General features: G+C 39.8%; 1 protein-coding gene across 1 annotated transcript in view; it reads left to right on the forward strand.

The window, feature by feature from the left end:
• The window catches only part of tmem132e (transmembrane protein 132E), a gene marked incomplete at its 5' end in the record, with an annotated part of 92,662 nt that extends 67,912 nt beyond the window's left edge, over positions 1-24,750 (forward strand). The window contains 2 exons of the mRNA XM_034114137.1: positions 13,966-14,160; positions 20,446-24,750. Of these exons, the coding sequence (XP_033970028.1) occupies positions 13,966-14,160; positions 20,446-21,531 (1,281 nt within the window). The remainder of the gene's footprint in view (positions 1-13,965; positions 14,161-20,445) is intronic.
• Positions 24,751-27,602: the final 2,852 nt, after the last annotated feature.

Genomic DNA, 27,602 nt, shown 5'->3' on the forward strand with positions numbered 1-27,602 from the left:
ACGTTGGACATGTGTCTCGTGTCGTTCCGCCTCGCTCTGTCTCTCCACACTTTGATCCGTGTAATAAAGTGAAATCTGTCCCACAGGAAGTGATGAAATATGGCATCAGTAGAAAAAAACATAAATACAGTGGCTTGCTTATTTAGCAATCATGTTACATGTCGAAAAATGTAACTATGTTTAGCTTAACCCTCCTATTGTCTTCATGTTCCCCCCCTTACTTTGGTGTCCGCGGTCAAATTTGACCGGTCCTGTTTAAACTGCTATTACATTAACACAATAACCATTAATCATCACCACATTTCATTTAACACCCTTTCAAACTGTACATATTGTATCAGACTACTGGTATACATGAACAACTGCAGTAAATATACAAAGAATAGACACTGAACATGTATTGCGTGTGCCAGGTGTGATCCATGTGGGGGGATGGGCACATAAGAGCGGGAAATGTATCAAATTGTTCTGTGTGTGTGTGTGTGTGTGTGTGTGTGTGTGTGTGCCAGGTGTGATCCATGTGGGGGGATGGGCACATAAGAGCGGGAAATGTATCAAATTGTTCTGTGTGTGTGTGTGTGTGTGTGTGTGTGCCAGGTGTGATCCATGTTGGGGGATGGGCACATAAGAGCGGGAAATGTATCAAATTGTTCTGTGTGTGTGCCAGGTGTGATTCACATGGGGGGATGGGCACATAAGGGGGGGGGAACACATCTAGAGTATTTGTGTGTGTGTTTTATCTGATCCGGATGGTTACTAATTCCTTTTCTTTATGGCGGTCATTTTTGACCGTGCCACTAAATCATCCAAAATTCAATGAAAGTGGTGATCAGCAATTTTATATGTTCAAATGTCTACTGTGAAGGATATCATAAAGCCTTAATGCAATCGAATGTAAAACAAAAAAGTTATGATTGATGAAAGTAGTGAATCGGTCAGATTTGACACCGAAGACAACAGGAGGGTTAAACTCAATGATGTTGAGTAAACTCGTCTCAAATCACCACAACAATGTGATCAGTAGGAAAAGTGCTCTAAACAGAAAGTAACAGATTGTAAAGTATGTTTTTAGACATCACAGTGCATTTATACAGAAGCTCAGGCAGTAAGGTTTTACGTTTTATACATATATCCTTAAATTGCATGTTATATTAATCATGAATCAAAAAGAGTTGTACAATCTATACAACTCGAAAGGTAAAGCGATAAGAAAAGCAATGAAATGTGGAAACAGATAACTTCTGTCCCGATGTTACATTTTCTTAACGACGTTGAACATTCGTCTCGTGTCGTTCCCCCCCGCTCTGTCTCTCCACACTTTGATCTGTGTAATAAAGTGAAATCTGTCCCTGCAGAAAGTTAAAGTGTTTATAGGAGTGACTATCAGGGACATCCGTCTGTTGTGAGGATCTGTCGAGGGAACCGTTTCCTCGCGGGGGGGGGGTGAAGAGGTTTTATTTTTTACCGCTTTTGCACCCACTTACTCCGCCATGTAGGACGCCGTGTAATTGCCTGAAAGTTTACAGCACGGTAAAAGTTGAAAAGCGAGGGTCATGTTTTTGTCATCGTTTTTCAAGTGGTGTTACGTTTGAGTTTCATCAGTTCATCGTCCTGGAAGAGAAGCACTTTGTGTTGTGTGCAAACAGGCAGAACGAGGCAGGAGAGGCAGAGCTCATTACACTGATGGAGGGGCTGATGATGAAATGGACATCGTTTTTTATTTTGTATTCTACTCAATCTCAATCTTTATTTATTTATATAGCACATGTAAAACAACCTCAGTTGACCAAAGTGCTGTACAGGCAATACATACAATATCAAATAACACAATAGGAGTAAAATAATTAAAAAATAATTAAAAACTTGAATAACTAGAGACATATAAAAACACATAGAAATGTAAAAATGTACAACTACTAGTTTGACATGTATTCTACTGATTCAATATAGTACAGACATTGTCCTCCCGTTAGTCATCCAGTTTCAGGATAACAAAATTATATGAATAAATAATAAATAATTCAGTATATAACACACACAAATAAACAAAATGATATATATACATGTACATACACATTCACATATATATTCACCCACAAATGAATGCATACACGTCCATGTACAGATTACAAGAGAGTTTCATTTCTCAGCCTATTTTTAAATCAATTATGGTTATAAAAACAATGAGTAAAAACAACAACAACAATCAAACAAAATGCATAAATATGTTGTTTTTTTCCTTTCTTTGATTCTAGGTATCAGAATCAGAAATCCTTTATTTGTACCGGGGGAAATGTACATGATTACCACAGCAGATAGTGCAGATATATAGTAAGGACATGTCTAAGTATAATAATAATAATACGTAGCGCTTTTCCTAATGCTCAAAGACGCTTAACATCACAGAGTGCCACAGTGACGCGTCCTAAAACCCAGAAGTAAGCTCCTTCCGGTTCCTTCGACAAAAACGCAATGCACTTTCTCCATAGGGTTTAGGAAAATAGCTGGAACTAAGGTCTGTGGTTGAGACACATTGAAGAGACGGATCAAGTTTTGTTCAGCCGGATAATCTCCACACGTCTACCCTACTTTTAGAATTTTCTAATCATAAATCTAGTCACCAGAAGCAAAATGCTAACGTTATGCTATAAAGGAACTACAGCAGGGTCGCTGCTTCAACGTCACGCCAACTTCAGATCCATATTCAAACACACAGATTCTAAATGGTACGAGTTGAAGCGTTTGTTTGAACAGTTTGCAGGAGGCAGGGACTTGCTTTCAAGCAGAACAGGGCAAACAAACTTAGAGGAATGTTTACGTGTTCGGTGTAATGACGTAAAGCGGCCTCGACAACTTCTGTAGTCCTATTCAGCCACTTGGTAACAACCATCGTTTTTCAGACACGTACACTCTTCAGAAATCACCAGTGGGGTCACTGCTGATGGATTTAATGTCGTAGAACAAAACGTAATCCGTCTCTTCAATGTGTCTCAACCACAGACCTTATTTACAGATATTTTCCTAAACCCTATGGAGAGATCCCATTGGCTCTGAGACGAGGGAACAGGAAGTGGTAACATGCTAACTTACTTCCGGGTTTTAGGACGCGTCACTGCGGCACCATATACTAGCATGTACACTATAGAATAGAATATAATAGAATCATTTAATGTCATTATCCATGTACAATGAAAGAAAGAAAAGCTTCTCCCTTTTTAAAAGGTGCCATCAAAACAAAAACATCACAACATACAGTACGCCAACAAATACACGCAGCATACATACTTATGTAAGAATAATGTGCAGTAATTAAATATGTACACCATGGTGAAAAAACTAAAAGGGACCATATTGAATTAAAGAGCAGCAGGTACTGGTGTATTCTTTTCATTCTTACAGGTTGAAGGCTCAGCTTGTAGAAGTCAGAGAAACCAGACTGATCTGTTTCTTCAGATCACACAAAAATGCCTCGTGCTTCAACTTGCCGAAGTCTTTCTTCTGAGCAGTAAATAGGCGTTTTATTTATCGATGTTGTACACGGGTTGTTTCCTGACTGTTACACGCTGCATGTGAGCTGCATGTTAAGTGAATTCAAGCAGACCGTAAACAGTTACACAGCAAACAGGGCGCAGCTGTCAAGGTGAGCTGAGTTTATATGTTCAACCTGTGAAGGATATGGAATATTGTATATTATATAAAAAGGTCTTAATGGTCCTTAAGCGCCAGGAGAAGAGAAGCGCAACATAAATAACCTTGGATTATTATTATTATAAATAGCATTGTTCTATATCTACTGTGTTCATTTCTACTTGTAGGAAATATATGTTTTTAAAGAATGCAAAATATCAAATTTGATTCAAATATCCAACGGCTTTATTGTATATAATATAATGCACAACAGCTACACCAAAGACATACAAAGAAACACATCATTTTGCAATAATGAAAAGCAGGTGAAATATACACAGATACAATTATAATGATGTGCCTTTCCTTGAAAACAATTGTTTGAATTTCTAAAATGCAAACAGTGCTTTCAATATTCTGGGTTCACACTGCAGTCATATGGATGTTCAGTCTCACAGTCTTTACTCTTACTGATATTGTCTTGCAGAGTGCAACCAGCACAGTTTATTTTGTGTGAATGAAAGCATAATGAAAGTAGAACTGAGGCCTGGTTTGCCTTCTGCAGACACCTGCATTAGCACCTGTGGTCAAATAAAAAGGGTACAGCTTTCAGTGCACACAAAAGGTGTTAATGATCTCCAGGTGTGTTTAGACTTCTGTGATACGTGTGATTCTCTGCTGAGGTGTGAAGATGCCTCGCTGTTTTCTTCTTATGAGTTTCTGCTGCAGGAAACAATGCAAGATAGGTGTAAAGTAACTCATTTACTCAAGTACTGTACTGAATTACAATGTTGAGTATTACTTGAGTATTTCCATTTTATGCTACTTTTTCTCCACTTCAATTCAGAGGTACATGGTGTTCTTTTCCTCCACTACATGTATTTAATACCTTCAGTGACTTCACAGATGTGGATGAATGATGTGAAATATAATCAAGTGTTAAATCAGACTTTAGTTCCACCTGGAGTAAATCCACAAGCTACCCTGCAGTATACAAAGTCATTCAAACTAGCTGCACCTTTACCAGCTTTGAGAACACTTTCATGATCAATCATTATAAAACATATCATATATATTATTCTGAAATGGACCAATCTGCACAATGACTACTTTTACTGTCGCTACTTTCACTATATTTTGATGAGAATACTTTTATACTTTCACTTGAGGAACATTTTGAATGCAGGACTTTTACTGTAACAGAGTATTCCTACACTCTGGTACTTCTACTTTTACTCAAGTACAAGATCTGAGAACTTCTACTTTTACTCAATTACAAGATCTGAGTACTTCTACTTTTACTACAAGATCTGAGTGCTTCTACTTTTACTCAAGTACAAGATCTGAGTACTTCTATTTTTACTCAAGTACAAGATCTGAGTACTTCTATTTTTACTCAAGTACAAGATCTGAGTACTTCTATTTTTACTCAAGTACAAGATCTGAGTACTTCTATTTTTACTCAAGTACAAGATCTGAGTACTTCTACTTTTACTCAAGTACAAGATCTGAGTACTTCTATTTTTACTCAAGTACAAGATCTGAGTGCTTCTACTTTTACTACAAGATCTGAGTGCTTCTACTTTTACTCAAGTACAAGATCTGAGTACTTCTATTTTTACTCAAGTACAAGATCTGAGTACTTCTTCCACCTCTGAAGGTAGCCATGAAAAGTAAAGTATGATTTATGGAATGCATGGTTTGAGATATTTTATTTATATTTTATTTGTATTTACTTGCACTTTTAACTATTGTATCAGTTGTATTGTGTTGCTCTGTTGGAGGAGCCTGAGACCTAAGGTGTTCATTGATATATCTGTAGCTATGTACACATGACAATAAAAGCCTTGGATCTTGAAAAACCAAACAGAAGAGCAGCATAGAGTGTAGAAGGAGAGGAGATAATGCAGTGATCTCCAGGTGATCTCCAGTGTGATGAGTGAGTGTTTAGTGAAGACTCCTCAGTGTCAATCCGCTGCTTGGACTCATCATTGATCTTCTGTTTGCCTTAAGCATGGATGAAGTAGCAGGCTGAGCGCTCAGTGGTGACTGATAGAGCCGCTCCTCCTGGAAGAACATGTGGAGTGTGACTACTTCCTGCTTCACTTCATACACATACGTCAAAGTAAAAAGTCGTCAGAAAAATAAGTAGTGGAGTAAAGTACTGATACCAGAAAAATGTGCTTAAGTACAGTAACGAAGTATTTGTACTTCACTACTTCACACCTCTGGAGACACAACTGCAGCTGACCTCTCCTCACTGCTCACACACACACACACATGCAAAAACACTCACACACACGTGCAAAAACACTCACACACACGTGCAAAAACAATCACACACACGTGCAAAAACAATCACACACACGTGCAAAAACAATCACACACACGTGCAAAAACAATCACACACACGTGCAGAAACACTCACACACACGTGCAGAAACACTCACACACACGTGCAGAAACACTCACACACACGTGCAGAAACACTCACACACACGTGCAGAAACACTCTTCATTCATCGCTCGCTGTAAATCAATATGCATCCCACCTTTTGTGTCCAAATAGCTGTTTACTCTCAGCCAGGAGGTGCTGGCTCTTCATATGTTAATTATCTCACCATCAAAAGTGTTTTCAAAGCAAACACAACAGACAGAGTTGAAGATTATATGTTTTTTATCTTTGTATTTCAACAGCTTTGTCTCTGTCCAATTAGGGATTTCAAGTGAATGAAGCTGCGAGGTTCACATTGTGGAAATTGGCTTCATGATAAAAGTGAACATGAAAAAGGTATTTTCTAAAGGTATAAAAGCAGCGATAAGCAGTGTGAAAAAACAAAGATACAATCTCAGATATTAGCAGGTTAATCTCAACTCAAGTTTTTTCAAGGTCGTTCAGCCCAAAGAAAATCAACATTTATGTAAATTAAAAGCACGTCCTTTACATAATTATATGGTTAGCCCTGTAGTATGTACAACAAGTCAAATTAAAAGCAAAGGCTGAATGTAAAAAATGTCTCTGTTCTAAAAAAAATTATAATAATAAATAAATGTTTTTTTTTATTTAGAAGTACCTACTAAAAAAGATCACACTTGCAGCATAGTAAATATTAAACGAGACAAAAAAAGAAATCTCAGATATTAGCTGGTAAATCTGCTTTAAAAACAGTTCACTTCCTGAAGGTCATTAAGCCCAAAGAAAATCAACATTTATTGAGATCATTTTACTTAAAAGCACGTCCTTTGCAGTACATATCAATATGGTTAGCAGAGTGGTACTGTATGTACAACAAGTAAAACTCATTGGTTTCAACAAATGGCAAACCTGTGTTCTCAAAAACACATAATAATGGAGCGGTGCAGGGATGACGTATTGTTGTAGGCCGACCCGGAAATAAACTGCGCATGGGTTCCCTCGACAAAAAAGCAATGGGCTTTTGGAAAATAGCTGGAAATAAGGTCTGTGGAAAACGAACCTGTTTGATAAATGCACGTTTTGTTCAGCCAGATAATCTCCACATGTCTACCCTACTTTTATCCTTTTCGAATAATAAACCACAGACCTTATTTCCAGATATTTTCCCAAATCCTATGGAGAGATCCCATTGGCTCTGAGACGAGGGAACAGGAAGTGGTAAAATGCTAACTCACTTCCGGGTTTTAGGACTTGTCACTTCACCACTCTATAGATATATGTATTTTATTAAGAAAAGATCACACTTGCAGCAAAGTAAATATTATACGAGACAGATGAGATTTCTCCTCCCAACCACAATATCCTGTGTGTTGAATTTTGAGTCATGATCCAGCGCTTTTTATTTACTGCTGATGTTATCACAATCAATAACCCCCCCCCCCCCTCTACATGCAGCACATCTCAGAACGTTCTGCAGCGATTCCCACAGACGACGTTGGGTAATTTCAGTAACTGGGGTGAAAGAAAATGAGGCAATCTGCGGGAAAACGAAAAACTAACTTGCAGCACTTCATCAGCAAACAGCCTGGAATACATCACAAACACGGCAAATTGATAACAGCCTGGGAAGAAATCCTCCCTCCATGGTTTTCATTTTTAATGTGACAAAAGCTAGTTTAAATTTCTTTCTGCAAGTGCCAGCAGTTCTCTCTACCAAGTTTTATTTTTAGAATACAGGATAAAGTGAGACCATCCGCTGCCCGTTAAACACTGTGGGTGTCCTGGGGGAAAGCTAAAGTTGAGATATTTTTACCGACATAACATAATGTGACTCGTGTTGTTAGCTACGTAGCCTTTTTTTAAACCCAAACCAAGCGTGATATGAAGCTTGAATGAAACATTGACATTTAACGTGTCTGTGGTTTTGCAGAAACGTACAATCCCAATGTTTTACGTGGTGTTGCACACAAGTCAAAACAGGACCAACTGTAATATCCTGACTTCTCTACCTGACTTTTGACATTTTTAGCATTTAAGAGAACATAGTTTCAAACAAGGCACCCGGTAACACCCCTTCAATTGTTTTAATTAGTAGGACTTCAATTTAAACATCGAACAAAACATGAGATATAATTCCATGATGGTGACAAGCGTTATTTACATAAAAAGGGGCCCATTTTAATGCACAAACTGTTATTATTCTGCAAAATGCTTTAGATATAACACAGAAGTAAGTACATCTACATGGCCCAACTTGACTCAAATCAGCAAAGAAATGTATTATAAAGAGTGCCTAAAACAGACAATGTTTTTTTTTTCCTTTACGTGCAGAGCTAAGACTAATAAAGTATATATATGTTTTACAACCACTGTGCTTGTACACAGCACCATGGCTCAGACAATACGATTTGAACATGTATCCATACATTATTGTATCCAAAACACAAGAGTTCCTGGCTTGACAGTGAAGAAATGAAGTGTAAATAAACTTTTAGCATTAATAAGAAGATATATATATATTTGCACATTATATATATAATGACAGTTCACTTCAAACTCTTTTAATGTTTGCTCTCAGTCTTTTCCCTCCACATTTACACCTTTTTGTATATTTTGGCACCTGTGGGTGGCAACTGCTATGACCTTTAACCCTCCTGTTGTGTTTGGGTCAAATCTGACCGATTTACTACTTTCATCAATCATAACTTTTTTGTTTTACATGCGATTGCATTAAGGCTTTATGATATCCTTCACAGAGACATTTGAACATAGAGAATTGCTGATCACCACTTTCATTGAGTTTTGGATGATTTAGTCAACTTTGTAACACCCATGGTGTTCCTGGTCAAAAATAACCGCCAAAAGGAATTAGTAACCATCCAGATCAGATAAAACACACACACACACACACACACACACACACACACACACACACACACACACACACACACACACACACACACACACACACACACACACACACACACACACACACACACACACACACACACACACACACACAGAACAATTTGACACATTTCCCGCTCTTATGTGCCCATCCCCCCACATGGATCACACCTGGCACACGCAATACATGTTCAGTGTCTGTTCTTTGTATATTTACTGCAGTTGTTCATGTATGCCAGTAGTCTGATACAATACTTACAGTTTGAAAGGGTGTTAAATGAAATGTAGTGATGATTAATGGTTTTTGTGTTAAAACAGGACCGGTCAAATTTGACAGAGAACACCAAAGTAAGGGGGGGAAACTAAGACAATAGGAGGGTTAAAGCTGGAAATATCACTGGATACCGCTCTTGTCCAAACATATGTGTATTAATTAGCATTTCTAAAAGGTTCCTGTCAATTTGGCGTTAAAAATCTATGAACAACTAAAGCAGAACGTGCTTTAAATGTGATGTTTGAGAGCATTGATACCAGACTTGCATCAAATCTGCAGTGAAAAAAAAGATTTTTCTAAACTATCCCTGAAATTGGAAGCATGATAGCTCAGGAATAAATGCCTCCAAACCATCAGAGATCATAACCCAGAACAAGATTAGTTTTTTATTACATGTTTTGATTTCACAATGTGATGGATTTTTGAATTGTGTTTTGACATACAATATTGATTGTAATAGTATTAGATGTGTTTCTCTGTAGTCACTTTATTGGCCTGTGGACATATCAGTTATAGTGGAAAGGAAAATGAGAACAGCAGAAAATCAATTATTTTCTTTTGTTGATGCATTGGGTCCTCAGCAGGATTCATGTTTAGTGATGTTTTTATACAGAAACTGACTTTAGTCTCTCATAAAAGACTTCTGGTGTCACTTCTGTTAAACTGAGTCTATCCCTGAATGAAGTTAATACAAAGTTGAAGAAGCTCCAGCTCTACTGTACGAACGATCCATCACGCAACCCAGTGTCCTCATGAACACGTATTTATGCATTCACTAACTGTGTGTGTGTGTGTGTGTGTGTGTGTGTGGTGTGTGTGTGTGTGGTGTGTGTGTGTGTGTGTGTGTGTGTTGTGTGTGTGTGTGTGTGTGTGTGTGTGTGTGTGTGTGTGTGTGTGTGTGTGTGTGTGTGTGTGTGTCAAAGTGGAATCTGACTTCAGAATTGTGTTGTTTTTCTGTAAAAGTGTATTTCTCTCCTATGTTTAGCCCTGAAGTATTAAACACTAGAGGATAACTTTCTACTTTTTTAAAACATTTTCCACAATACTTTTGGAACTTTAAAACAATTGGCTTTAAAAGTAATGCAGCGAAACACTGTCGTTGTTCTTTACGGGACATCATCGTTATAGTTTTTGAATAAACCATACATTATCTTTGCATTTTCCTCATGAATATCCTCAGTTATCTCTTCTTGAATGACATATTTCATTTCATTTCATTTGTATTTGTTCCGCTCATGGTACGCAAAACCCAATGTACAATAATTGCCAACAAAACATGTCTCTACAAACACACCATTGAGCGAAAAGGAGCAGGGAGAAGAAACTAATCTTATACGACCTTTTTTCACAGACAAACATAACAGTATCTTAGGATACTCAGAGAAACACGAAAAGTACTTATTTCCCACTTGACAAAAAACAACAACAAATATGGTTAAATGAAAAGGGTGTTTTTTCTTTAGCCGAGGGTTGACAGTGCAAACATTTCCCAGTTACAAATCTTTTTAGTGAATCTGTGATCAGACATCTTCCCGTATCTCCAGAAACGTCCAGAACTGAAGTGGATTGATCGGCTCCTAAAAAGGATAAAATAGCTTTATGCTGCACGGTGTTACAACTTCTATGTTTGTTCGAAACCCAAACACCACAAGCACTACTAGAAAGTAAGCCTGAAGTAATTGAAGTAAAAAATACTTCACCTCACTTACTAAACAGTCCAAGCTGCAGGGGCTGTAATAAAGGAGATTAGCCGGCCGCTGCACTCTGCGTGTGTAAATTGGATATTTGTGCATTTTATTAGCGGGTTTTATGAACAGAAATCCAAGTGTATCGAGACCAAATTAATGAACCCACACACCTGCAGACATGTTTCCACTGGTGATTTGTCTCGAGCGCCTGCACGACTAATTGCATTGCACAAAACACAATAAATTATTGCACCAAATGATGTGGCACTAAGAAATGATGTAGAAGTCAAGCAGGGAGGAAGAAGCAGTCATGGCAGCTGCTCCGTATAAAGAGAGAGAGATGAAAGGCTTCAGGTGAACAACCATGTCATTTTATTTTTGGGGTGTTTGAATCTAAGTTTCATTGCTTGACGTCACATTAGATTTAAGGCTTCGGAACTATTTTCTGGGATAAGAAATGGATGTATCTTGCTGCTTACTTTGTGGTTGATTGACAATGATTGGGGAAGATTGTCAGAGCACCGAACTTCACTGATTGAGCAGACAAGACATTTGAAAGTTTCATAGGCTTTATTTGTCAAATGCAAAGTAACTACAGCTTAGTTGTGTCAGTTTGAAGTCTCAGGCTCCTCCAACAATGCAACATACAGAAGTAGAAAACCATTGCCCATTCCGCTCTGTTGTTGATTGGCCAACCGTTTAGAGATGTCCCGCCCCTTAGCCTATCAAGTACAATGTGTTGGAGCGCTAGCCAATAGGAGCGCGAGTGTTACATAGTGATGTCAATATGTTCTGGAAGTAAATAAAAGGAGTCCAATGGAGGTGTTTCAGGCAGGGGGGACACATGGATTTTAGCCTTTGCAGACCATTTACATGCACTCAAATCTATATAAAACACTACAGGAAAACAAAAAGCATATTTGCACCCCTTTAACCAAAAAATAAAAGACATCAAATTGTGAAATAGACAATATGATTCAATTAGGTTTCGGGAATAAAACAACAAATTACACATTAAATAGAATTATACAGCATAGCATGTTTTACGAGCTCCAGCTAGAGTTGGAAACATTTGGTGGAAAATCTTTCTCCGTCTTTCTTCGAGGACAAGGCCACTGCTTCGCTGAATATCTCGTCACTTTGTTCAAGTCTCTCGTGACCTTTGCTTGCAACCGAAACGTGAAATGATGATCTTTCAAAAGTGTAGAAAGTACCGGGCACAGGCGCCTGTCTAAAGACTGGCATTACCAGAGGAGCCCGGCTTTTAAATCCTTCTGGTGTTTCATGTGGTGACACTTCTAAACGTCACTCTGAAAGTGTGCGGCGGCCGCCTCAGATTGTCCCTCATTGTCTGTTTGCTGATGGATTCCATCTCGAGTGTTGTTTTCTCCCCTATGATAGACAGAGAGGCTTTGACATATGGATAGACTGGAAAAAACAGCAGCACCGAGCACTTTAAACTAAAATTGGCTTGTCAAGGGCTTTATGATGTTCAGAGAAACAATAAAGTGGCTGTCTCTTCTCTGTCATGTGGAGAAACAACAGCGGTGGGAAGTAGTGGAGTACAAATACTTCGTTAATAATAATAATAATAATAATAGATTTATTTTGTTAGCGCTTTTACAGGTGCTCAAAGACGCTTTACAGATATAGTGAAAAGAAAAGAACAACAAATAAATATATATAGTTTAAGACAAATTAAAATCAAGCAATACAAAAACAATCACACATTAAAAGCCAGATTGAAGAGGTGAGTTTTTGTAAGTGTTTTGAAGGTGGTGAGGTCAGGGCAGTCTCTGATGGGCTGTGGGAGTGAGTTCCAGAGGGAGGGGGCAGCGACGGAGAAGGCTCTGTCCCCCCAGGTCCGGTGATTGATGCGGGTGGGGATGGATAGGAGGTTGGCTTCTGATGAGCGGAGGCAGCGGGAAGGGGTGGGGGTGCAGCAGGTCTGTGAGGGGGGGGGGCTTTGTGAGTAATCAGGAGGACTTTGAAGTCGATTACTGTACTGTTGTTACTGTACTTAAGTACATCTTTCTGGTATCAGTACTTTACTCCACTACTTATTTTTCTGAGGACTTTTTACTTTGACTTCTTACATTTTCAACACAAATACCTGTACTTTCTACGTCTTACATTTTCAACACAAATACCTGTACTTTCTACTTCTTACATGTTGACCACAAATACCTGTACTTTCTACTTCTTACATGTTGAACCCAAATACCTGTACTTTCTACTTCTTACATTTTGAACACAAATACCTGTACTTTCTACTTCTTACATTTTCAACACAAATACCTGTACTTTCTACGTCTTACATTTTCAACACAAATACCTGTACTTTCTACGTCTTACATTTTCAACACAAATACCTGTACTTTCTACTTCTCACATGTTGAACACAAATACCTGTACTTTCTACTTCTTACATTTTGAACACAAATACCTGTACTTTCTACTTCTCACATGTTGAACACAAATACCTGTACTTTCTACTTCTTACATGTTGAACCCAAATACCTGTACTTTCTACTTCTTACATGTTGAACCCAAATACCTGTACTTTCTACTTCTTACATGTTGAACACAAATCCCTGTACTTTCTACTTCTCACATTTCCCAAACAGGCTGGTTCCTTTAGTTTGAATGTGTGTTTGGTGGCGTGATCATTATTATTTAGAGTCATTGCGTGCCTATTGATTTGAACACGATCCGTGTATCCATCATTTCCTGGTCTTCTCTAAAGAAGAGGGACCAATGAAAACGTTGTCATGTTGCCGTTGTTCAGCATGGAAACATTCATTAGCTAACAATGACATTATTGTTCTATTCATATAAAGGGAGGTCAGGTACTCTTTAAAACAGCTGCTAGTTATGGGTACTTTTTACTGAAGTACATTTCAAAGCCCTCTTTACTTTCACTTGAGTAAAGAAGTTTAGTCAGTACTTCTACCTTCACCAGAGTATTTCTAAACACGAGTATCTGTACTTCTACTTGAGTAAAGGATGTGTTTGCCATCTCTGAGAAACACTAACCTCTTCCCTCTCTGCAGGTGGAGTCTCCTCTGGCCGTGGACGCGGTGTTGGGAGAGTCTTCGTTCTCCGTCACGGACGATAAGGTGTCCATCACGGAGATGAAAGTCCACGCCATCTCCGGCCTGACTCTGTCTCTGCAGCCGAGTCCTGGAAACAGCCACACCATGGTCGCCAAGGCAACCGGCGTCCAGACGCTCACCGCTCCCAAGCAGGTAACCCATCATTGGTGCAGAAAGACAGAATACTACTTTATTGATCCCAATTTGGGACATTGTTGTGTTGCAGCAGCATAAAAAGACATGGCATTGTACAATACAAATTAAGAAATAAACAAGAAAGTATAAATATACATGTTGAATGTTATTTCAAATATCTTTACAAGTGGCTTCATAAAAGTGGTTCAAAGATTGACTGAAATGTGAACGTTTAGACCTTAGGTGTGAGTTGCAGAGTGTGAGGGATATTGATGAAAGGTCTGTCTTCTATTAAAGATCATGGCACTTGGTTTGTGGCAAATAAATACATTTGAGCAGCGACATTTCTCACACTCAAGGATCGATGAATACCACTACAAGTGTGGATATCCCTCGATTTCAAAAAGCTTTAATATTTCCATTATTTTCAAATCCCCACAATAAAAAGGAGACTCAGAAACCTCCTGAAATAATATAAACAGTGCATTCGACTGTGATAAAAACACAACAGTGTCATGAAATGTAGCACGGCACACTATAACACATGCTGAATATTTATTAAGGCAATCGCCTGCTATCTAACTGTGGTAAATAACAAAGACTACTTTCAAAGCTGCAATGTAGACGGATTACACTGGGGCCTCGTCTGCATCTCCCAGACAAACGCATCCTTATTGGGGACTACAGAAAAAGTTACTTAGTAATAATAACTATAATAATAATAAAGCTTTATTTATACATATTTGAGCTGCACTTGTCATACAACACATGCAGCTCAAAGTGCTTTACAAAATGACACATCACAAGTCACTCTCCATGTTTACTGTTGTTGTTGTTGTTGTTGTGGCATCGTTTTCTGCACATGAGATGGAGCAAAACAACTTGTCAAACCCTTTTGAATCTCATCCGTATCAATATTAGATTGTAACTCAACACACTCTCCTACTTAGAGGCTCCAAACGTAATACTGTTGACTTCTAAATAATAATAATACATTTTATTTGTATAGCACACCTTAAAGAAACGTCATCTCAAGGTGCTAAACATATTTCATTTTTTTAAAAAGACATACCAAAATTAGGAAGCTGAGTTTTTAATAAAAATGTTAAAAAAAGAACATGTTTTTTATTATTTAAATAGATAAAAATGTGTCAATGAACCGATTAATATCAGTACATGTTGTGCGGCTTCTTCTGCCCTCACATAAACGTTCTTCTTCATGTGTTTCCTTACTTTTGTTAAAAGGAAGTGTATTTTTCAAATCCCCATAGCAGCTTTATACCAACAAGCAGACACTAGTTTCACTTCAAAGCATTAAAATAATTTCCCAGCTAAATCTTTTAAGCTCCAGCCAGCATTGTTAGCAAGGACACCAGATAAAGGCAGCGGCAGTAAACTAATAAGAGTCCTCCGTACTGTTTTATTGCCACTTTCACATTAACTAAGCTTCTGGTACGTCCAAACACATTTCCTCAAATTGATTTATCGCTCAAGTGAGAAGTGAGAAGACTTCAGGGTGAAAGAAAAGAAACTGCTTTTGGTTTGCCACCGTCTCTTCGCACAGGAGTACGGATCTATGCAGAGGACTTAATTGGAAGCACTGTTTCACCGTGTGTGTGTGTGTGTGTGTGTGTGTGTGTGTGTGTGTGTGTGTGTGTGTGTGTGTGTGTGTGTGTGTGTGTGTGTGTGTGTGTGTGTGTGTGTGTGTGTGTGTGTGTGTGTGTGTGTGTGTGTGTGTGTGTGTGTGTGTGTGTGTGTGTGTGTGTGTGTGTGTGTGTGTGTCCTTTTCCCTCTTCCCTCTTTGCCCTTTCATTGGCCTGCGAGTAGCTAAAAGTGCAACGACATCCACATCAAGCATCAGTGAAAGAGAAGCGGGCATTAAATTCCAATTTCTCTTGCTTTCCGCTTCTTGGCCACCTTGAAATTTAATTATTGTAATGTATTGTCCTAAGTGCTCTCCAAGGCCGGGCCATAAAAGGCAGCCAATCCCCTGCAGCGAGGCTCTCAGAGGAGCTGGAGCTATTTCAAGCCATTTGATTCTGTTTCACAGGAAAACTTTGTCAATGTCTTCAATCGCTCTGAAAATGATTGAAACATATCAACTATGAAAAGGAATCGTTGGACTATCAAGGTCTCTTTGCATTATTCTCTTCCAATTTGACGCATTCAGAAATCAAAGACAGTTACACATAGACTATATTTGGTGCTACAACTAACCCACTGTTACTGTTGAATTATTATTATTTATTTTTGTATTATTATTTATTCTACTATTTCAATAATTAGACAGTTTATACATCCAAAAAACACATCAAAATGAGTAGAAGCAGGAGGGCAGAAATAAAAGCTTACAGTATACAGAAGTCGCTCTCCCGTTAGTAAAAAAAAAAGATAATTCCGTTATTAAATACTCACACAGATAAACACAATTCTATATATACATACATATGTACACATATACATACATTATATATAGATAGATAGAATGGGAGGGATGAACCCCTCTGTAATGGTCTCACATGCAGAGCACACAGCACACACAGTGACATGTGTTCTCTGCTTTTAACCCATCCTAGCACCAGGAGTCTAGTACTAGGAGCAGTGGGCAGCTATTGTACAGCGCCCGGGGAGCAATGGGAGTGAGGGGGGAAGGGGGGTGTCTGGTGACTTGCTCAAGGGCACCACGGCAGGGCAGGAGGTGAACTGGGACCTCTCCAAGTAGCAGTCCACACTCCATATTTAGGTCTGTTCGGGGACTTGAACCGGCGACCCTACAGCTCCCAGTCCAAGCCCCTACTGACTGAGCCACTGCCGGACATCAATATCAATATTAACAGGTGTTAAAGAGGCCATATTATGCCATTTGGGGGGTTTCCCTTTCCTGAAGTGTGTTATTTCGGCTTTAGTGCATGTCAATGGTCTGCAAAAGCTAAAATCCCTGTGTTACCTCCACATGAAGTTTCTCTCCCACACTTTTTGAACATTAAAGCATAGAGACATGTCAGTAGAGTAGAGGCACTAAATACTAATATGAACCTGAAAGTTAGCACACTATGTCCTCTTTAATCAAGTGTTTCTCTACATAATTTATAATCCAAGCTGTTTATGTTTCATTTACATCCACATGTGTATTCCCTGATACCATAATCAGAGGAAAAGTGGAAATCATTCATAGGAAACTTCCTCATTCAGAATATCACTCTAACTTTATGTAATTGCACAGATTACATTCATTCTGTGCCAATGGTTTGTCAAGCTAGATGCACAAAATAATATCATCGCAGTCCAGATTTCCCTTTGGGTCTCGTCAGTTCTTTGATGCCTTTTTTCGTTTTTTAGCAAATAAACCAAACCCTCTTCGCCACATGTATATCTTTCATGCATTGGATCGGAATAAGAAATGTGCCAATTGTTTTTTCCGCATATAAACCGCCATTATTTGCCTTTTTCCCCTCTATCAGCTGTTTCGTTGCAGAGTCAGCTCATAAAAACAGATATGCAATATTCAATGTATTATTTAAGTCATCCATATCAAAGGCTGCCTCCACGCTGTCACGCTGGGCCGATAGAAGTTTGCCTCTCAGTGGGACACCGCCACAACATAGCAGTCCAAACTGGACCACAGGGATTTTTGGTCCTGGAAAGGCTGGGTGTGTATCTCCAAAAAGCCTAGAAGCTCTCCAACTCTGTTTTAGAAAAGAAATGCTCCCTGTTTGTCAGCGATGGTTGATGATGTTTGAGCAAGCTGTGAACAAAGGGCTCTTCAGATGCAGCCTTCCTTTAATGGACACCGCTGTCGAAGCTCACTCTGCGACAGATGCTTGTTAGTTTTGCCAGCATTGTGGACCCGAAATGTTGAGTACCTGAACGTTGTATGATAGAAATGTATAACGAGGGTCCCCAGCACAAAGAAACTGCTGGATGCTAACTTGCATGTGTTGGCAATTTGCCCAATTAGGATACAAAATTGCAAGGGCCAATATGTGTACACTCATTAGGCTGATTTGGACTATTTGAGGAGTGTCGTGACCATTGGATATAGAGAGCACAAGATGAACATTATCATCCCTACTGTGGACAATTTATTTTCAAATAAATAAGCTTTCTGTCCCAATGTCCCAGAGTCCATTAAATCTTCAAAATCCTCCCAGAATTAATCAAAATCAGCCCATGGAGAGTACAAATCCTTCCATCTTTTGGTTAAAACTGTCTTTTTTGATCCTGAAAAAGTCATAAATTGATTCAGCATCCCTAATACCCCCAAAAAATCGGCCAAGCCATTTATTTTACTCTTGTCCACATCAGCTATAATGCTAATTGTGCAAATTGCCAACCTATGCAAGTAAGCATCCGGCAGTTTCTATGTGCTGTAGACCCCTACTATACATTTCTATCATAAACTTTGGGGTTCTTAAAATGTCCGGGTTCACAATGCAACTCTATGAGCTGACAAATAGATGATGTTACCATCACCAAGAACTCATTTTATACAGTTTCTCCGTTGGGGAGCTCAAAAAATTAAGAGTGATAGAAAATACAAAATGAGAACACCACACACAACAAACACAGAGAGACTGGACACACGCTCATCATTGGAAGCACATGCAACTGTGTGTGGGTTATCTGTGTGTGTGTGTGTGTTATCAGTGTGTGCTGCAGTGTTGTAGCCCCTTCCTCCTCCTCCTCCTCCTCAGGGCTTGAAAGTGGTGTGCAGATCAGAGGAAGGCCGTATGTGTGCGTGTGAAAGCTTGTTCTGAGCACAGGGCACTGCGGATGTTCACAAACACTCTGGAGATTTGGGGTCGAGAACTTCAAAGGCTCATTTGGGAACAGATATTCAAATCACGGGCCATGCAGAATGGATCCGAAGCATTAGAATATTCTCATGTTGGATATAAACACAGGGCAGAGTCTCAGCCTTTTGAATTCATCTGCTGAACTTTATTAACACTTTTTGTTAATTTGCGGATATTATCAAGGATCCGGGAGAAATTGCATTGCTATCACCTTTTTTACATGTCCTTGATTCTATTCATCACTTTCCTGCCCAACACTTAGCTCCACTTGATAAGGTAGACATGTTTATGAACCCCTTGAAGCCTAACCCTGATAGACTTCTGAAATGCAGTAGAGTTAGATTAAAGAAGATTGAAGACTTGTTGAACTTGTCCTAATGTGTATAATTGGATTTGATATTACTTAGAAAGTAGTAAGGAAGCAATTCAGGCTCCACAAAGTCATTAACCATTGTTATTTTTACATGTTTTAATATTAGGTCACACACTTACATTGCAACAGTAGTTAAAGGTGGGGTAGGTCATTTTGGAGAAACCAGCTCGAGTGCGCTAGAATTTGAAAATACACAGCCGGAAAAAATCTGCCACTTCCTTACAGAGCCCCTCCTCCAACACACACGAACGCGCACATGACCAATGAGGGCACGAGATAAGTTTGTGCACAGATGGAAGGCTGACAGGCAGGTAGGCCATCCAGTTATTTTAGCCGGGCCGGCTCAGATGATTGGTCGTACTTTTTACAGTACCACAGCTTCCACAGATGATATTTCTTTATGGATTTTTTGTCAAAGCACTTCAGATATTCATTGCTATCGGGATGTTAAGAGCAATCCATGGAATATAACAAAAAGTGTATCTCCAGCCGGTTTCTCAAACTTACCTACCCCACCTTTAAGATATTTTAATAAAAATGTATTGCTTTTCAAATGTATTCTCAACCTCATTTCAAAATGAGCCTTGAAGAAATATATGGAGCTGTTGTTATCATTGCAAAGTCCTTTCCGCCAATGACCCCTACAGTATTCTGTCCTCAGCCTTATAATCAAAATGTGGGATTTCTTCACCCTCTAATTAGATGCGTAGATATTGGTTGTCCATCTAACTAATTAGAGGGTGAAGAAATCCCACATTTTGATTATAAGGCTGAGAAATTAAAAAAACTAATTTCCAGAAGAAAATACTCTTTGTGTGTTAGTTTTTTTAATTTGTAAAACTTTTTCTCATGAGCTCAGAGTAAGAAAATGCATTCCCTGGAGGATATTCATTTCCTTGCTTATTAAGATTTGATCAAGTTATGATTGGATATTAATGATCTGAGAACAGACAATCATGATTATGTCTGTTGTGATACCAGTAAATATTAAAATACATTGCAGTGTGATTGGAAAGTTAATGCATTTTGTAATGTTGTTTGTTCTTTTTTATATTGGTTTTGAAGAAAACTAATTTTGAAGTGTAAAGAAACAACTCAACTAAACTGTGTTTCCGTCTTCTTTTCGTCTGACAGGAGGCCAGTTTGTCCATCTGGATGCTTTTCAGTGACAACACAGCTGCCACTCTGACTAACTTCGATCCCAAAGACTACAACTTCAACGCCTCCTCGCTGGATGACAGGGTTGTGATGGTTTCCCAGGAGCCTCAGCAGCGCTGGCCTGTGGTCGTGGCAGAAGGGGAGGGATCCGGAGAGCTGGTGCGTTTAGAGATGACCATCTGTGAGGCCTGTCAGAAGACCAAGCGCAAGAGCGTCATCGCATCTGCCTCGGTTTACGTCAAGGTCCGCTTCGGCCCAGAGGAGGATTCTGAGGAGGAGGGGACCACCGAGGGGGAGATAGAGCTGGCCCCCTTCACCAGGCGGCCAATCATTGATCCCAACATCAGTGGAAGAATTTATGAGACATCTAATGAGCAGCCTGCCAGTGTTCCCATCGATTACACCAATTTCCCCACCATTAGCAACCGAGAGCGGCCAACAGAGAGCGATGAAGAAGAAGAAGAAGAAGAGGAAGACGACTTTGTGCACTCACCTCGCAACATGACTGACCTTGAGATCGGCATGTACGCTCTGCTGGGAGTCTTCTGTCTGGCCATCTTAGTGTTTCTCATCAACTGCATCGTCTTCGTGCTGAAGTACCGCCATAAGCGTATTCCTCCAGAGGGTCAGGCCAACATGGACCACTCCCACCACTGGGTGTTCCTGGGAAACGGCCAGCCGCTGAGGGCCCAGTGTGAGCTGTCTCCTCAGCAGATAGAGAGTCCCAGTAATCCTCTGGAGAGCGTACAGACTTGCTGCCACGGGGACCACCACAGCAGCGGCAGCTCCCAGACCAGCGTTCAGAGCCAGATTCACGGGCGGGGAGACGGCAGCTCCGGAGGATCCACGAAGGAGAACGGAGGAGAGGAGGCCAGTTCCCCCACCTCCAAGCGCAAGAGAGTCAAGTTCACCACCTTCACCACGCTTCCCACCGAGGAGCTGCCGTACAACTCCATCCCCATAGCAGACGAAGAGGACATTCAGTGGGTGTGCCAGGATATGGGCTTTCAAGACCCAGAGGAACTGCACGATTACATGCGTAGAATAAAGGAAATAGCCTGAGATCATGAGGTGCAGCGTGAAGCACGGCTCTCAGCTTTCTAAAGAAACTTTCCTTTCTATTTTTCTCTTTTTCACCTAAGTGAAAGATCATTTTTCACAGACTAAAAGGCCAACTGTTGTTTCGGTTAGGGTGTGTTCCATTTAGTTTGCACAGTGCTGTAATCTCATACACGCTCACACAGAGGAGGATGCGAGGAAGCCAAAGACTTGAGCAGATCTCAATCACTAGAGAAGTCTGTACATCCTGGCTGTGTTTCACTGGGAAGCTGAGCCATGGCCAGACGTGAGAGCCGCGGCAGCTCTTTTTATTTCCAGGATGTTATTCTAGAGAACAGCCTGACATGGACAGGAATATTAGAAGTTGTTTGGTATCGGTGTTTTTGATGGCTCAGTGGGACTGACTGTACTGTACCTACTCCAAACAAAGATGCCTTTGATGAACAAAATCACTGTCAAAGACTCTCATGAAAGCTATGTTTTAAAAAATAATCATATTGTTTTTGCCAAAGTAGGACAAGCGTTCTTTTAATGGCAAAAGCTTCTTCATGTGTTGTTCTTGGTGCAGCACACTCATGATGTGTACTCATGTTCATTCATTACATTTTTCTACATTTCATAGGTAGTCAGAAGCAGTGCCCTATTACCAGTCCTCTTGGTCCTGAACAAATCTAATGCCTTATAAAAATGGTCACAGTTCACTTCTTATATCAGCGCGTTCACCCTGTGTTCTCACCACGGCTAGAGGCGGCGTAGTAAGATGTAAAATACTACAAATGATCTCGAGCATGAGGTAGAATTAGAGAAAAGCTCGTTTATTGTGAGGGTCTCCAACTTTCTTTGCATGGAAGGGGATCTCGAGGCACAATCAGCAACTATTTCCAAATTTGTAAATGTTTGTATTGTAATTATATAATCATTCATACACAAGTAAATATGTTATAATGCATTACACGCATGCCGTGTCAGGCCTACATACATGCAGACATTCCTCTCTAGTATATGTATATACCGTATCGAGCACGAACGTTCAACAAGTTCCTTACTCAGAGCTGGAAGAGTGGGAAGCCGGTTGAAGTCTTGCAAACTTTAGTCTTGTTGTGAGTAGAAGGTTCCCCTTGGTGATGTCCTGACAGAACCGTAGCTTTTGAACAAAGTGGTATCACATGTGACTGTTGAACATGGGGATTTGCTATGCATCAGAATTGTAACAGATATAATATTTTGATGATTTATTTTTTCTCTCCTCAAATTCTACCCTCTAGCCTTCTGGGAAAATAACAAACGTACTAGTTGGAAACAGTCGCACTGAACACAAGATCCTCTAAACTCTCCAGGAAATGTCATTCACCCGAAAGAAAGACTGCTGAATAAATTATAGAATTGTCTCCATCGTTTGAATCATGGCCATCTCATTTTTGAAAACACACTCTACTATGTAAGTAGTTCTTATTTTGTTGAATATATTCCAGTGAACACATGTATCGAGGTCACACATTTGCTTTGACTGAACGCAATGGGCAGGGTGAGAGACGGAAAGAAATCAGGAGTTGTGTGGTTGTGACAACGTGTAAAAGTTTCTCAGGATTGGCTTCATTGACGAATCAAAGTGATTGAAACAGTACAGCTAGTGGATGTCATTTGCAAGTCTTGTTGTGCAGAAAGTGCTAATTGCTATGTTTAAAGGTTTACTGACACGGGTTTGAAAGTACAGTCAAGCAGAAAAATGGAAAAGAGCTGGCAGATTTAGAAATCTTCAGTGAGTTTTCAATCAAAACATTGCAAAGGCAGCCGGCGAGTGACAGCATGGAGACAGCAGAGCTAATAGTATCTTTAGTTGCCCTGTTAGTGTAGCTGCTTTTTAGTCGTAGTGTGGATCATTGGAGATGACGTCTGAAGGTGGATGTTATTCAAGCTCTGATCTCACATAAAACATGTTATTTTCAGGACTAATGAAGCAGCCATGCGATAAAAAAATGTGTTTCTGTGTCACTTTCCTTTCATTCTGTTCTGTATCTAAGGGCTTGGATTCTTCATTTGACTTATTTTGGTGATCCTATGAGAAGACTAATGTTACTTGCTCCCCTATGTGGTGATAATGAGCCTGAGCTCTACGGTACCATATATGTCACTCAAATCTGTCACGGTTTTATTGCAGATCCTCGCTGCTCTTCAGCCCCCACAGCCTTATTAAAGACCCAATCCAGAATTGTTCTATTTGTGGCAGCACTGTTTTACTGAAACAGAATGATATGGGAAGAAATCATTCAATCCAAACTCATATTTCATATTTAAGATGTGTTTCCTGAGCTCCTTATTCATTGGCTGGTGACAAGTAGTGCTTAATGTGATCTGAAAGATGGAATTGGTTTGCTTACAGCAACATTGTAAATACTGGAGCAAAACAGGCTTTACTTTTCACTCATCTGAAAGTTGCAATGAGATTATTTTCAATCAGCAAACTATTCAATATTTTACATGTATATAGATCCACATGTGATCCTGGATTGGGACTTTAAGTATTTGGTTTACTGCATGCCCTCTCTACTTTCCATGTGGTTGAAATGAATGATGACCTGATTCTTGTTTGATTATATACAATCTGTGTTAAAAACATTATATTTTGACAGTCCAAGCCCTGCCTTCGCCCTCAGCATCAACACGATTTGCCATGAAACTAAGAGAAGCAGCAGCCAGCCCAAAGTGTTTCCCTCCTAACCCTAAATGATGGATTCTCAGGATGAATGTAGGATTATTAGCTAAACCTGGCTGTGATAATTTGGTCAGCCCAATTTGGTGACAGCACTATGACAGATTAAGTATCTAATAGCAGCTTTACACACTGTTTCCATTGGGTTTCCCCATTATAATACGTCTCACATTGATTCTTAAATTCTACTTCCCCCTCCCCTTTCCATTTTAAGTCTTTTTGTAATGCTGCTTTGGTGGTGGTGCACATGTTGCTCATTTTGTATTTTCTTCAAGCTGCTAATAGAAACTTAGTCTTTTTACAACATGTTATTGAACATCTTGACTTATACCTTCCCCCGCCCCCCCATGGAAACTGTGCACGATGTGCACGGCTCAGTCTGTGCCAAGTAACCACTACACTCACAATAATATGTTATTGTACAGAGCACTGTTGAATTTCCTGTATTCTCTTGAAAATAAACCCTTGTATTTTTCCCGTTATATGTAAAGTACTAAAGAAAATGCAATACATACATGACATGGTGTCTTTTTTATTTGACCTGCAAGAGTTGAAGAACACAAGAGTATTTATTTTTGCTATTTCTTATGCTTCTGTATGTCAGCTATTTATTTAGCAATTCTGCCTCAGTAGCTTTATATAAGAAGGACTTTAAAGGAGTGTGCACACTTTATTTCACATTATGATTGGTATTATAATCACAAACAGGTCTGATTTATACGATAAGTTATGAGTTTTAGACATTTTGCAAATAGATTTAAACTGCAATCAAGGGTGACTATTTTAACTTTCACTCATATCAATATTTCAACAAACAAAAACGATTTAACAAAATGAATCGCTGACAAATTCAGGGACTCCGAACTCCAAAAAAGAGAGGAGGCTGATTGCATAAGAGTGTTTATTTATTTCCATTCTGTAGCTGTCAAGTTCTTCTGGGTTTTGGCCTGTATTCAGTGTTTGCCCAAACTTGAGAGGCTGGAGGGCAACAGAGGACGCTTGGACAACTCAGATTCTTTCATTTTGTCTCAGCAGTTATTTATAAGACACTTTTCATCAGATTCTCATCAGGTTGAAAACCTTCAAACACAGAGGACAAACAAATGTTAGCACGCAAACAAAATCACAAACATTTTGTATGCCTCATTGCATTATTTCTAATAATAATAATTCAGTCACATTCCATTTTCAGGGTATTATAATTCAAATGATAAATTGTGAGTTACCTACATCATTAACTTAAATGAATTAATAAGAAAGTCTCTTTCTCTACTTGAAACCAAGCAACCCAGAAAACCTCAGTGAACACCATCTGCGCTGTCTAAAAATGTACACTAAACAAAACGGAGCGCAACCACTCTTACAATAATAAGGCAACAAATCAAGAACGCAAAACGCAATAAACAACGGAGAAACAACGGCGTCTCTGGAGCCTCACACACGCTGTCGCCAACTTCTCCCTCCGTGGCGTTGGGAACAAAAGACCGCCCCATCACAATTCCTGCCCCTTTTGTTGCCCTGTTACCGGAAGCGGCATTAATATTTTTTAATAACAGCTCGCTTATCATTAAGAAAAGTAGACTACGCTATCCAAAATAAAACGAATACCTCCTTGGTATTGAACAATACTATCACAATAATAACCTTAAAGGGCCCATGTCATGCTTTTCCGGTTATTACCCGTCCCCTTGTGTGTTATGAAGGTTTTTATGCATGTAAACGGTGTGCAGAGTCAAAACCCTCAAAGTACACCCTATAGCGAGTAAAACTCTAACACAGAAAATACCTCCCCAAAACGCCTCGTTGGAGATACGTCATTGTCCATTTGATTCTTCCGGGACGGCATGATGTCAACCCGTACCCGGAACGAAATGGACCAATCCGTGGAGCCGTTACGTTACGTCCGCGGAGCCGTTACGTTAAGCCCCCCGCTGATTGGTCCAAATTGACCAATCCACGGACTTCCTCACACACAGGCAGCTCTGCTGATTTCTCCTCCCTGGCTGCAGGCTGATAACAGACAGTTGGGATCACGGCAAAATTCTCTCTGCAGACCCATTCTCTCTGCAGACCCATTCTCTCTGCAGACCCATTCTCACAGCGTTTATCAACCTTTTTCTTACTCAATATCAAGCCACACTTATTGTTTTTACTTCGGCTGTGACTTTGTGTGTGCTCAGGATGAGTTTGGCTGTGTTTGGCTGTGTATCGCTAACAAGGAAACAGCACCTCCACGGAGCTCAGCGCGATTCACAACGTCCCGACCAATCAGAGCACACTGTGCTCACAGGGAGGGTGGGGGCTGGAGCTATTGGAGCTACAACGAGCCGTTAAAGGCAGAGAGTGAAATTCAGTGAATACACGTAGTTTACAGAGATGCTGTTTGAGAAACCAATGTGAGTTTGGAAAATACATACAAATAATTATTTATACGTCCGTCTTTCTCGGATATTATTATTTTTCAGTAGCTTACATCTGACGATTTTGCTGATGCATGTTTTTCTGCCAGTGATCAGATCGCTGTTTGAGTCTTACTAGTGTTTGAAATCTCCGAATCAATGCTGTTCCCCCCCCCCGCTGTGCAGAGTCTGAATGCAGTCCGATAATACTCACTGCCAGTGCCAACACTTGCAGCAGCATGAAGACCCTGCTGAGAGGAGAGAAACCTACTCTGCTACAAAAATCCATACTTGGAGCTGTTTTCTTGAAGTTTGTAGTGTTTACTGTTTACTCCTGTTCGCTTCATTTGGGCAGCGGAGATCAAAGCCTTCTGATCTCAGGTAAAGCACTCGGGTCATTAGGAGAGAGTTATAGTGGGTTTATGGGGCCGAGCAGACAGATGATTACATCGGAAACCCGCTGGAAAATAAGTTTGTTATGCTTTGACCAGAGGCCTGTACTACGAAGCCGGATTTTCCTAACCTGGATATGTTTGAGTTAGCCGGTTGGCCCAATCCAAAACATACGCGCTCTCGCTAAACTGTACTACGACGCCGGTTATCAAGTGGATCGCTCAAGCCAGCCGTGTCCTATCTAGTTAGGTGCGCGTTCACATGAAAGGGGTGGTATTTGGAGCATTCGACCAATCTCAAACACGGACAAGCGTACTGACAGCGCAGCGTCATACTTCCTGAATGAAAAGTGAACTTTAATATTAGTCAAATATGAAGAAGTTAAACTTTAAACATCCATGACTTAAACACTTTATCCAGGATCAAAGCCACATAGCTGCACCTGCAAGGTGAATACAGCTGGTAAAAGAAAAAGCGTTTGAATGCGTACATTAACAGATTTATGAAATCACTGCCCCGTCCAAGACACGATCTGACTTTAATTACATTTGACTCGAGTGTTTCGTCAACTT

The sequence above is a fragment of the Trematomus bernacchii genome, unplaced genomic scaffold (genome assembly GCF_902827165.1).
Source record: "Trematomus bernacchii unplaced genomic scaffold, fTreBer1.1, whole genome shotgun sequence".
In the NCBI taxonomy this organism is placed as follows: domain Eukaryota; kingdom Metazoa; phylum Chordata; class Actinopteri; order Perciformes; family Nototheniidae; genus Trematomus; species Trematomus bernacchii.